The following is a 13784-nucleotide window of genomic DNA, read 5'->3' on the forward strand; positions in this document are numbered from 1 at the left end:
AATCAGACAAGTACAATTAAATACACTTGATGTGTAAAGCAACACAGCATGCAGCATTTGGTACTCAAGAAAAGTCTGTCCACTCCAATTTTCTAGAGGAGCTTACCTGAAGAATAGAGTGATTTCTGAAAAACTCCTCAAACTAAAAACAAAGGCAAAATGAAATCTTACTTCTCAATGGTCCTCTTCAAGCAGATGCAATACTGCCACTGTATAATAACCAGATAACAAGTTCTGAGACTATCAGTAAATGGATTATAAAAATTATTTAAAATAACCTATAAAAATTATTATAACATGGTATCAAAGTCAAAAATATTTGGATTATATCTTTGCAYCATCCTCAGGACCTGCTCAAGTACAGTCCTTAAGACATATAGGCTTTTCTGAAAGTCTTCTGCTTTATTAGCACTTGGAAAAACACCCGAAGGTGAGAATGCCATGGCAGTGTGATCAAATCACAGAACTGGGGATACATGAAAATAAATATAGAGGATAATATTACTACATTTCAACAAAATTAAAATATTTTAAACTAGTTAATTCAGCTGGAAAAAGCAGGTCAATTAGAAGACTGCTATTAAAATAGAGGYTGCAGGTTCACACTACAATATTGTACAAATGCTTTAAAACAGTYTTCATTAATTGAAAAAACAATAAATTAGAGGGTGCCCCCATCTGCCCTGAAAGCAACTTAACAGATATGGAGCTAAATATTCAGTAAGCTGTAGTGAATACAGGCAGGTCATTTAGCATGGAGTATGTCTGTGCATGTCTATGGGAAGGGGATGGCAAGGCAGCAAATGTGAAGAAACAGTTTACCCATAAAACAGTCTGTATTGATGTACAGCCACCCTTTTCTTCCTCTTTTTTTCCCCTTCAATTTTCCTTAAGTTTTCAAAAAGGGTTTCCCATTGCTATGGTAGTCACTAACCTGACCTAAGGACATATGCACAAGCTGCAYTCAATCTCCACTGCAAAACCAGCATATCCCAGAGAGAAATGGGAAGCATTGGAAAGGAAATGGCCATAGTGACAATCAGAAAAAGCAGGAATGGATGGATCTGCTAGGTCTTAAGTCCCCTCAGCTTTTAACCATAAATTAACTGTGAAGTCATCAAACTCTGTGCTTGGCAGCAGTGGCTCCTGGACCCAATGGGGCTCACTRAGCAGTGTCCTGGTCCAAACTGCTCAGATGCAAATGCTGGTGGTATCCATGGCTGCATGGCCATCCGTGTCTATGCAGACAGCAACAGTGYTCTTATGTCTCCCTTGATAAATGTTACAGCCAATTTGAAAGGTAGCCAGGGATGGCTTCAAATGATTGAAAATATCAAGGGAACAGYGAGTGAGGAGCGAAGGGACGAGGAGGAGATTGAAAACAGCAGGAAAGACAAATATGGACGCATTCACAATGTCCCAGAAACTGTAATGAGGAAATAGAGGAAAAAGAATCTACACTAATTCTTTTACAGAGGAAAAAGAATAGCATCATAAACATGTGAGATTTGTCATTGCTTTTATGCACTAAACATGATATTAGTCCATTGTTCAGATAATCTCCAGAACATGTTAATAATATCAGACTGYGACAAATATTAAATATGTGTATTCACAGCCATAGCTCTGCTTCAACAGATATTGCAATCCAAAGCAGTGATGAATCTTCCCTCCTGACAGCTGCAAYACACGCAAGAAATAATTTTTAAGCTGAATGCATAAAGCTCATATCCTGGTCATTTATATGTAGTAAAATACTGCTAAAAGCCTGCAGTTTACAATCAAACTGCAGTTCGGGTAACTTTCTTCTAAATCACATTTTTATACAGTTCACAAAAGTGATTTATTATTCTTCACCACATCTACCTCAGCTATTCATGCTGTGAGTAGTTTTTCATGCTGTGAGCAGTTTTTCATAACAACTATGTGAGGGCACAGYTGTGATAAAGTAACTTTAAATATTGTCCGAACAGCAAATACATGGAAAATGTTACAGAACTGTATCCAGTTGGAAAAATTGGAATTTTGTTAGAATGCGATGGCCAAAGAGTTGACCTTGGTAAAATGTTTTGAGCTGCATTTTTTTTAATGGTGCACATGCTCAGATTGCATCACCCAATATGTATAAATTTAAAACAAACAAACAAACAAGCATGCTTTATAGACGTTATTTCTGTCCTATAAGAATATCACATGTATAATTCACTGCCAGAAGGAATACACACCTGATCATCTTGGTTTGTGTGTCTGAGAAGATACCGTAGAAAATCAAATCTGGAGCATTTCCGAACTAGAATGAGGTCTGCTGAACCATCTGCCAAATGAGCTGCTGGTGAAAGACCTTTTGGACTTCGTGGACAGGCACAGCTCATACTTACAGCATTGATGGCTAGAAATTTCCCTTTTATAAACTTCCATTCTTCTTCACCTTCTGAAACACATCAATAAAGAAGTGGAGGTAATAATTTGATCTGCTCACAAGAACACTACAAAGCAACCACTGGCAACTTAAAAGTCTTCCCTGGGCATATTCATGTACTGTCAATAAATACGTAAAAAAAACTGCATTAAAAAATTCTATTTCTAAGTATCTGTTTTTCACACACTAACAGAGAAAGCTGCTTTCTCCCTTCAAAGACTGTGACWATGGTCCAAAACTGCTTGCCTGTTCTGGCATATGCATGTCAAATTCAGGATCAGTGCTATTTGGGTAAACCTGCAGAGACATTCGAAGAGAAAAGACAGAGGGAAGTTACAACTCTTGTGTGAAAGTTCAGAGGGATTAGCTTTTTTAAATTCTATTTTTGCCCTTCAAYTTGTTAATCTTAAACAATGCAAAGATCGTAGCTTAGTGTTTTGTTTCTACAGCAATACTCCTGCCTCAATGCTACAAATTAATATTTTAAAAAGACAAAGGGAAGAGATGACTCAAAATGCAGCAAGGACCAGCAGGCAGCAATGATCAGGCCCAAGTGTCTGAAGAATTAGAACTATTAACTGAGTTAAATATTCCTGGGTGTAAATCTTCAGAGAATTCTGGAAAACAACAAAAAATCTGTTTTCTGTTGAAGATTACATCTACACTGAGCTTAAATGTGTGTTAACATCAATGCTACCAGGAACCAGAGGAATTTTCTAGAACTAAGAAGCATTGGTAGCCAATGCACTGCTGCCTAAACTGTATTTTCCTGAATATGGATAAAAATAGATTAAAATGCTTTTGTACTTCTAGATAACACAAAATCTTACTGTCTTCCTCATCACAGCAAGAAAAAGCCAAAAAGCAGCCATAACACTCTTTCTCCTATCAATATAAGGGGACTCATTTCAAATGAGCAATGTCACAGAAGTAACAAYTGCAGAACAGACTCTGGACATACATGCTGTCCCAAGACTGGAGCTCAGGAGTGAAGTGCCATTAGGGATAAAATTCAGGAGTGAACAAAAAATGCTGAAGTTTGTTTATGTAAACAAGGTAGAGGTTTTGAGGGACGCTAACTGAAATTGAAAATCTAACATTATTCAGTTCCCCATATTTCAGTTAACTTACAGTGATTTTCAAGGTGCTTTTCTGATGGGACTACAGGGGATGTTCATGCTATGTATTTCAYGTCCTGAAATTCTGATATTCCTTACTGTCTCAGTTTTAGGAACTTCACATTTACTTCAGACAATCAGCATTACAATTGTCTAGGTTATTTTGAACCTGAAGTCTAGGATGGATTCATTTTGAATCGACTTGTGCCACGCTCTATACATCAAAAAAAAATGAAAAAAATTGTTTCCAAAGTATTCTGTAGTTATTTTTCACTCTTTGAACTTCTCTGACTTCTGGGAATTTTTATTCATTGAAACTTCTTACTATCCACTCTCTAGTAACAGAACCAAGAAAAACGGTAATCCAGGAAAAAACAGGTAAGATTATAACGTGACAAAAGACTTTGAGAAAAAAAAAAGTATTATAGTTTTTCCATCTAGACTATCCCCTCTATCTCCTGAGAAACAAATCAGGAATGGCAAGAAAAAAACCACAGTTTTAAAATTCAACATTTTTGCTTCATTTGCCACAGTGCTTTTTAGTATTACCTGCTTTACTGCTGATCTTTTTATGTTGCTTTCAAACAGGACATTACTGAAAGAAGTAATTTAAATCAGATTCAAAATGTGCATCTTAAGAGAGAGGAGACAGACCTAAATGTCAGACGATAGAATGACTGTTCAGGCTGCAGGCAAATGACAAGACCCTGCTCTGAGATGAAGGTAACTGAATAGAACATAAACTACTGGAAAAGGAAACAACAGGCATTTTCTGATACACAAAGAACARAATAAAAACACTGCCCTTTACTGACAAATCCTTTTGCTGTTTCTCTGAGAAGCATTAGTAATTTAGTCATCAGTGTGTCTAGATATGTATTAACATTTTAAGCATGCTTACTGTAGTAAATAAGTCTCAAAATACTTAAGGTAAAATGCTTATTTATGTTACTGTAATAGACGGTTTCCATCTGGTATAAATTTCAGCAAAATTTCTGTTTTCATAACCATTTTGCAGCGTGCATCACTGTAATAGCACAAATTATTTGCTCAAAATATCTTTCCTACCAGAGGGCAGCCATAAGCAGGGAGTGCCTAAGTGGCTCTCATTTCAGCTGCCGACGGTGTGCACACACTGCAAGTCACCGAAGTCAGCATAAAGGACTAACACTCACCACTTAGCACATGCACAGACTTCTGCACAATACGAAGAAATGTGTTCTGGAACAACCAATCAAGCATCCTTCTAAACCCATTTGAATCATACACAGACCCAGCAGGCACAATGAAAGAGCCAGTCAAGACACCCTGCTGAGTGAAAAGCTGATCTGAAGTGGAGATTTAAAATCCTTTCTATTGTGAATCAAAAGGAGCTGATTGTATTGTTTCCTTACCATTACTGAACAGAGAAGAGACTGGACTGCAAAGAAAGCCAGCTACCAGAGGCAGAATGGATTAAAGTAAATAATATCCTACACAATCAGCTGCTTAATGTGCAGTGTTGGCTAAAACTATCTTGATTGCTTAACCAACTTGTAGCTTTCTAGTAGCTCCTTTGCTGSATGAAAGGTAACAAAATGGCAGATTTAAAAAACAAACCAACTAGCCAAAAAACCCCCAAAAATACACACACACACACACACACAAAAAACCAAATAGAACTGCCCAAAGAACAAAAGAAGAAAGGTTTGCAATTTCTAACTACAATTATTTCTCAAAAAGAAAGTTTTTTTTTTTTCTTACCAAAAAACCTATTGTCAGATTTATATTATTATTTATATCCATTATTTATACTCTATAAAAAACTGGTTTAGTTGAATCTGGGCAAAGATTAAAATAATGCAATAAATACTCTGATTTGGCCATCTCTTAACCATATCAAAGATCTGAATGCAGCAGCTGGGATGAAAGCACTAAACATGTAACAGGAATTCAAGTTGCACAGGAATCTTTATGCTACCAATGAATCTCCACAGTATGAAGATCTTTTTGCTAATAAATGCCTAGAACCTGGCAGACACAGTGCAAAATAACTGTAATTCTTAGATAGTCTAGGTCATAAGGACCAAATGTTTGTGTCAAGAAAATTATGGTTGTATGCCCTGGGGTCTACAAGAAGGAATAAAAAGASTAAAAGCAGAAACAAGCACCCAGTGGAAGCCAGCCTGCTGCTCAAGAGGGGTTGATCCAAGAGGATGAACTGGAGCCAGAGGCAAAACTCAATTGAATCTATGTATCTTTCTCCAGCAAGGCCACAAGTGTAGCAATATCAGTGTTCTTCCCTTGGCAGCAGCCAGCCATAAGGAGATACAACCAGGAGGATGAGTGAACAGAATTCATTAACAGTTGTTTTAACAAATGGAAAGGAGAGTTATTATGCCCATTAAAAAAAAAATCTCATGCAAGTGAGCACAGGGGTTAGAATGGGGGTAAAAAAGAGAATAAGGACAGTGTAACCAGAGAAAGAGGACAGAAATCTCATTTAGCCTTTATAGTGAGTATTGRTGGGCTGTTGTACAGAAATACTTAGGTCCACTAATCAGCTACTAGTCRTCCAAGTTCACTGCCTCATAGTAGGGCCTCATTATTTGTGCCAATCATAACAAATTTTTAATCCTGATGTATTCCAAAAGTCATCTTAATGAACTGCTTCCTTCTATGACACCTCACATTTTATCCATTCAGTCCTTTTCACAAAAATCCAGAGTCCTAGCTCAGAGAATATTATTTTGCCYAAAGAAAAGAAACTAAACACACTGAAATGTACAAGTAATTAGTATAATTTTATCAGAATTTTCTGAGGTTTGAGTGGAGTAGACATCTTGGATGTTTTTCACATACTTAAGAGTCATAGCATCATGGAGTCACTTTATTTGGAGAAGACTTCTAAAATCAGAGTCCAAATGTCAATTTAGCACCACTAAACCATGTCTGTCCAAGTGTCACATCCATGTGTCTTCTGAACACTTCCAGGATACGAATGGTGATTCCACCACATCCATGGGAGCCTTTYCCAATGCTTGACAACTCTTGCTGTGAAGAAATTTTTCCTAATATCCAAACGAAACCTTCCCTGGCACAACTTGWGGTCATTTYTTCCTGTCCTATTGCTTGCAATGTGGAAGAAGAGAGGGCACCCCATGAGGCTACAGCCTCCTTGCAGGCAGYTGTAGAGACTGATAAGGTCTCCCAAGCCTCCTTTTCTCCAGGATAAACACCCCCAGCTGCCTCAGCTGCTCCTTACAGGACCTGTGCTCCAGACCCTTCACCAGCTCTGTTGCCCTTCTCTGGACATGCTCCAGCACCTCAGTGTCCTTCTTMAAGYGAGTGGCCTAAAACTGAACACAGGATTCGAGGWGTGCCTTCACCAGTGCTGAGTAGAGGGGGGTGATGACACTTACATATGCTTACTGTCAACTAAAAGAAACAATGAATTGTATAGAACTCACAATGTTTAAAAAACCACTATAAATGCACACTTGAACTGATATATTCTKAAAAAGAACAATTTATGTAACACTACCACAGTTTACTTTTCTTTGACAAATTACCTTCATGGTTTAATCCACAATCCTTCTGCTGTTCTGCTAGTTGTTTCTCACTTTCCTTGCAAATGCAACATCTGAAAACAAAAATAKCATTCAATTCCTGAAAATCCTCCACTATTATTCAACTTTTTTATTTTACCCAGTCATCACAGGACCTTCCCCCATCCCCCTGGTTATTCAAGTTTCTGCATATCAATGGATTATACTTGTACTTTGAGGAGGTCTCAACTAACTCTCATGCCATTTTGTACTACAAGACAGCCTCCCATGGAATCTTGCCAAGATCCCCAAATAAACCAAACTGAAGTCCAGGGTTGCAATTCTGCTTTTTGCCTTGTTWACTTCTCTCAGAAGTTAAAACTCTATAATTACACAGTCACCAGTGTCAAAACTGCCCTCAACCATCACATCCCCACCTTTTATTTTCTGTAACAAGACCAGCAGAGCAGTTGTTCCAGTCAGCCTGTCAATCACCTGCATGATCAATGCCATTACTACAGTGCACAAGTCTCCTAAATTGCTTGTGCCCAGCCCTATTGTTCTTCCAGCAGTTATCAAGAAGTAAARATCCACTGTGAGGCACCAAGCATTSTTTACTCCATTCCTGAGAGCTGGATGACAGCTTTCTGCCACTGGAGCCTCCCCAGCATGAGGGCACCTGATGGGTTGGGATAGTTGCTCCAGCTGATACCAGAGACTGCAATCTGTAGCGTGTCATAGAAATAGCACAGCACTCTTATTGTTTCTGAGCACAGTTTGTGGCTCCTCTGTATCCTGCTGTGCTCTTTGGTGCTATGACAAATACTTYATCTCTGATGGCTGAATTCATATGTAAAGAATAATAATAAATACTTGTGCATAACTTCAAGCAGGTGARAGCAAGGAGAAAGGAAGGAACACTGGCAGATGAAGGTAGGCTCCCTGACTAAAGAAACAAGTGAAGAATATCACATATTTATACAGCATCATAGTAGTATAGAAAAAAACAGGCTAAATAGGCTGATTCCTGAGAGGACCTGTCCTCAGGACAAGTCATTCCAGTTGTTGTCATGGCACTAAAACAACTGCTAAAAATGCTAGATTGAGTTACAATGTGAACACTTCAGAATTTCTGAATTATTATTTCCATTTGTAGAAGCTATGAGACATCCAGAGTTCTGATTTCTTAKTAGTAACATAGCATAGTACCCTCAGCATCTTGTAACTTGGACCTGTGGTATTATATTTTGCTTCAGTTAAAAGGGAGGGAGGAGGGAGAGCCAGCTAACAAAATTTTATTAGATTTTAGTTTAATGAYGCGATAAAATGAGGTGCTCTTTTTAATGAACCAATAATTTTTTTTACAAGCTTATCTCTTTTAGAGTAAGTGTTTTGATATTAAAACCAACACKTCTGTAACCTCTATTTATGTACAGATCTTTCCAAATAGTTCATACCAAATATCCAGAGATAAACATTAGCCTACCCTGTTCTGCAGCTCTCTTTATCTCGTGGAGATCCATGTGTGTGTTTTGCTGGTTGRTAAGCAATTGTTCCTTCATAATAATGATGAGAAAGAAAAGTCTTGAAGCCTACATAAAAAAAGGCATTATGCAGCATTAGGCCATTGTAAATCCAGACAGCAAACATCTCTGCATACACTCCTTAATTTTTCCTCTCCTTCCTYCTCTAAGGACTGCAAAACAATTGTAGCCCTCCTCAAGCTCAGAATTCTTTTCCTTATGGTGCTTCAGACTGTAAAGAACAAAAAAATACCACAGCACCACTTCAAATTTTTTAACATTTGTAAAAAGTGCCATTATTTCACTTGACATCTTTAAAAACCATCTAAAATATTTAGTTCTACATCATTGCTGAATCTTWAATTGGCCTACACTAAAATTCTCCTCATGCATCGTCTTTCTCTGACACAAGAAAAATCAAAGGAGGCAAAAGATACTTTTGACTAGCATAGGATTTATCTACATATTAGGTAATATGACTMAATCACTCATCTCTCTCTAATCAGTGCTAGAATAAGGGAAAAATGAACAATTAATTCCATCAAYGGAATGTCAAGACAGAGAAGTGCCTATCTCTCTTTAAGTGACTAAAATGAAGTCAAAATGATTAGGACAGAGGAGTTATTACTTTTTAGGCCGTTTTCAATTGGTGGTACATATTCAACATGACTTTATTGAGCCCACTGTCARTATTAACCCCAAAGTTACAAACCTTTATATAATGCAATCCAATATACTTGGTACCACAAGGAGTTTAAAATCAGATTCAGTCTGTTTCTAATGTTTAGAAGCTTCTGAGAAGGCTGGTTTGAAAAGAGTAAATCAACTCCTCCAATATGTTTACACGCTGACAAAAGAATGTAATAATTACAGAAGTTACCTGAGTAGTCATATCTCATCGGACCCATCCACCGCTTCTTCTCACTATCTTTTAATATATCTCCATAAAACCCATAACCCAGCAATGACACGGAGTATTTCAAAAAGGTGTTGTTGTGATGCACAGAAGAGACATCCAGAGGCTGACAGTCACCTATGAAAATCAGAAGTGCAAGGGTTTATTAARCCTTATTTTATTAGCAGCTGGCAAACACAACAGTAACTTTAACATTAAAAATAAAAAATACATATTGCACTTACGTTGATATATATGTCATGAACACATATGCTTCTTACACATGCAGAAAAGGAAGAATAATTTTTAATACTAATTTAATCTCATACTTCAAAAGCATTAAACACTAAGTGAGAAGAAAAGGCTCAGTACATTAAAAATGTATAATGAAGTATTTACACTTCTTTACCCTGAAGCAGTAAGAGGAGATAAACTCAAGGAACTATTTAGACTGGAAAACACGTTTAGGATCATCGAGTCCAAATATGAACCTAGGTCTGTCAAGTCCACCACAAAAACATGTCCAAGTACCCACCTACACATCTTCTAAATATCTTATAAATATCTCCAGGGGTGGTGACTCAAACAYTTCCCTGGGCACCCTGTGTCAATGCTTGACAGCCCCTTTCCTGAGCAGATTGATGCAGCACCTCCTGTACATCTCCTGGGTACTACTTAAACCTCTATGTCACACTATCAGAGGATAATTCAAGGTGGAAGGGGCCTTTGGAGGTTTCTCATCAAACCTCCCACTCAAAGCAGGTTCAGCTATGAGGTCAGATCAGGTTACTCAGGGCTCACCCAGCCAAGTCCTGAAAATCCCTAAGAACAAAGAGGACACCACTTCTCTGATATCCTCATGGTGCAACCTTTGGAGTGATAGTGGGCATTGTGGGGGTGAGAGCTGTTTGTTTTGCTTGTTTGGCATTTTGGTGTTTGGGTTTTGGTTTTTTTTTTTTTTTTTTTTTACAGTGAGGTCGGACCAGATGACCCTCTGTGGTTCCTTCCAATGTGACTCATTCTGTGATTCTGGGACTAAATAAAACAGATAAAATACTATGATACACTAAAGTCACATCTCTCCAATCCTAGTCCAAAGGCCTAAACTTTACAGATGCTGAACAGAGTCAACCATAGACTAGTAAGAGAAGCACAGGTGCAAGTATTTGCAATACCAGATCCTAAAACTGCAACTGTTAAGTAGTCAGTAATGATACCAAAAGGTATCATAAGTCCAGCTTGGCAAGGGAACATTGAATTGCCCAGGACAACTGGACAACTAGTACAAAATGCTACTATTCAAGTGTACACACACTTCTCAAAGCTTTCCCCAAGATAGATGTGCATATATAGAGAAATACAGTCAAACAAYTGATGCTGCTTATTGCATTTGACTATTCTCAAAAGAATGTCAGAATGCATGAAAACTTTAGCAAGGTTTCAGAACGCTATGATCACTTGAAAAGAATGAATTACTGTAGAGAAAGCAAGTAATTTTTAAGCTCCTWTTTTGCAAATTAGACACTTAAATCCCAGACAGAAACTTTGTATTTCAACTCAGCCATTACATTCAAATTATATTTCACAGACAAAAAGAAAGAACTAAATGAAAACAGTGTTTTGGGCTACTTCATCACTTCAATAGCAAAACAGCAAATTGCGACCACCCACCTACAATAATATGAAGAGCTGAAGTTACTGGATCAGAAATGCCAACAGTTGAATAGCATATGCAATCTGTTGATCCTGAAAAATAAAAAACTAGACATCAATTTGTATCTTTGCAAAACAACTATTATTGGCATAGCCCTCCAAATAAAAGCATTATGTTCCTTTGGTTTGCTCCTTTGTATTTTACGGAATGAAGTAAATACAGGGATACAAACATTATTATTTAAACTGTAACATATTCTCCACACAATGAGTACAAGTTATTGGTCTCCATACAAAGGAGAAAAATTTTCAAAATATAAGGAATAACTATGTCACAGTGAAGGGAAATAAGTTAATTTACACAGAAAATTTCATGATTACATTATAGCTTTTATATCAAATGAGGCAGGCATACATGGATACTCCTCTGTTTAAGATTCCTTGCTCATTGAGATCTCATGAAAAGAAGATAAATTGASTGGTCTGCTGTTTTTATGGTACTGATCTAAATTCCAGGATGATCTCTCTTACACCAGAAACTTCTGCTTAGTTCTATTATTTAAAAATTAGTAAATACTTGTTTTCTGGAATTAGTTTCTAGATAGGCTAACAAAATGGATAGAGATGTACTTTTACAGTCTTGATGCAAAATACCTACAAGAAGAAAGGGGGGAAGCTTTAGGTTTCACCTATATGATTTTTAGAAACAGACAATTCTCCCTGTTCCCTATAAAAAACAAGAACCTAATGTAGTGATCTGATTTCTACTCTACAGCARGGACTTGGAACTCAGGTCCAGACATAAAGAAGTGTATTTGTTGAAGAACCTAACTCCAATTTATTTTACAGTTTCTCCCATCCCTGCTATGAAACTGAATTCCTTCAAAGTCAAGGCCAGATATCTGAAAAGATAAGCTCTSTCCACATATTAGTTCTCAGATTTCCTATCAATATCTTAGGCTAAAGAGCAGCTCAAACCCAGTGTACTTGATTTCTGAAGTTTTATCAAATTGTAATAGAAAGTAAACATGAAGGAATGAGAAACCAGTATTTAAAATCCACTTTTGGTTCTTTTCTTTTTGAAAATAGCCAGGGCATAAGCAATTGAGAATAGGAGCAAGGAAAATACTTTCCTCTCCAATTCACTTCTCAGAAAATTGACACCAGTTCCCCTAACTGTGAATGGCACAGAAGTTTCTACCAAGTAAACACCATGCAGAAATCTGCCACAGTGAACAAGCAGCAGCTCCAGGAGCTGATTAAAGAGARTATAACAGAACTGTAGAACATAAGAAACAGTGTGACTAAATGGAGCTCTTGCTACAAGGCTGAGGTTCAAGATGGTGCAAGTATACCATTACAGGCATATGCCATTGCAGGACAGAGGACTCCAATTTCCCTCAGTATCATAACAGATGAGGTACCACAGATAATGATTTCATGTCACATTTAAAATTTTATAGCAGATAATATTAAGTGGAGTTCTGAAGCTGAAGCTACACTTTACTGCCAAGTTTTTCAGTTTCATGTTGTCTCCTATGCTCATGAACAGAAAATTGTGACTACTTTTGAAAAGAAAAACAAACACTCACTGAGAGATTTGACCTAAACTTTTATTGCTGAATGTACAAATCTAACACTTTATCCAATGTTTCTCACTTCTTCCAGATTTGTGTGCATTCTGCTCCTAGAATTGCCTCAATCACACTCGTCTTGATGTAAACAGAGCTTCCAAATAGTTTCACACTACAGGTGGGAGGACAAGAGGGGAATTCACGCAAGTTACATTTCAAAACAAAAGACTCATCACCCTATGATCTTCTGTAGTCAATTAAAAGCTGATTCATCAGTCTGGCAATTACATAGAACTTATTTTCATTTCTATTCATTAACTAGCAAGGAAGGACTAAAATTAAAACAGAAGTCTGAAATTAATTCTWAGATTCTAAAATGGGAGACTGGTATGATCCCCAGCGGTAAAGCAGGGTTGTTTTTTTTCTCTTGGAGTTGGCAATATGGAGCAACAAAACCAGTGACCTATTTACAGGGATGTAACTATGGCATTCCTCACACACATGCCAAGAGAATGTAACTTGCCATAGCACCACACCAAGCATGAATCTAACAACACTTGTTTCAAGGTCACAAAAATGTCCATGATGACTAAGGATTTGAATCCTTTTCAATACTTCTTTACAAACAAGACTCCTAGACCATTAGGTTGGTCTTTACTAGATGTGGAATCTGCAACTGATGAAACAGCACTCTGAACAGATGCACAAACAAACCCACCAAAATCTGGGTTATTTCGTCAGYACAGATCTAAATGAAAAGCAGGATTAGATTGTAAATATAGCTTGAATAATATCGCAAGATGAATAGATTAAGATTGCCGGAGCACTCAGTTCGGGCAAGAAGCTTTCTATAGACACRACTCTTGACTACTGTTAAGTGGTGGCTATTGTGCACTCTGGCTAAACCAACAAAAAAATTATATACATATTCTGCCAGATTCTCTGTGGGGATTTTTATGGGCAACAGCCCGAGTAAAGAAATGTAAAAAAGGTTTTTATGGGTTGAAGAGAACTACGTAACTACGTGAAAATGTGAAGAAAGTAGTTGGACTGCTTGCTAAGTGGGCCCAAATTC

General features: G+C 37.4%; 1 protein-coding gene across 1 annotated transcript in view; it reads right to left on the reverse strand.

Annotated features, from left to right (window-relative positions):
- Positions 1-13784, reverse strand: part of CERK (ceramide kinase) — a 41169-nt gene that overhangs the window by 3915 nt on the left and 23470 nt on the right. Inside the window, exons 7-11 of the mRNA XM_057370082.1 lie at positions 11154-11228; positions 9468-9620; positions 8551-8656; positions 7089-7159; positions 2215-2431 (exon numbers count right to left, since the gene is read on the reverse strand). Coding sequence (XP_057226065.1) covers positions 2215-2431; positions 7089-7159; positions 8551-8656; positions 9468-9620; positions 11154-11228 — 622 coding nt within the window. The remainder of the gene's footprint in view (positions 1-2214; positions 2432-7088; positions 7160-8550; positions 8657-9467; positions 9621-11153; positions 11229-13784) is intronic.

This window comes from Malurus melanocephalus, unplaced genomic scaffold (assembly GCF_030028575.1).
Source record: "Malurus melanocephalus ecotype Western Australia unplaced genomic scaffold, MMel_1.1 scaffold_118, whole genome shotgun sequence".
Taxonomy (NCBI): Eukaryota; Metazoa; Chordata; class Aves; order Passeriformes; family Maluridae; genus Malurus; species Malurus melanocephalus.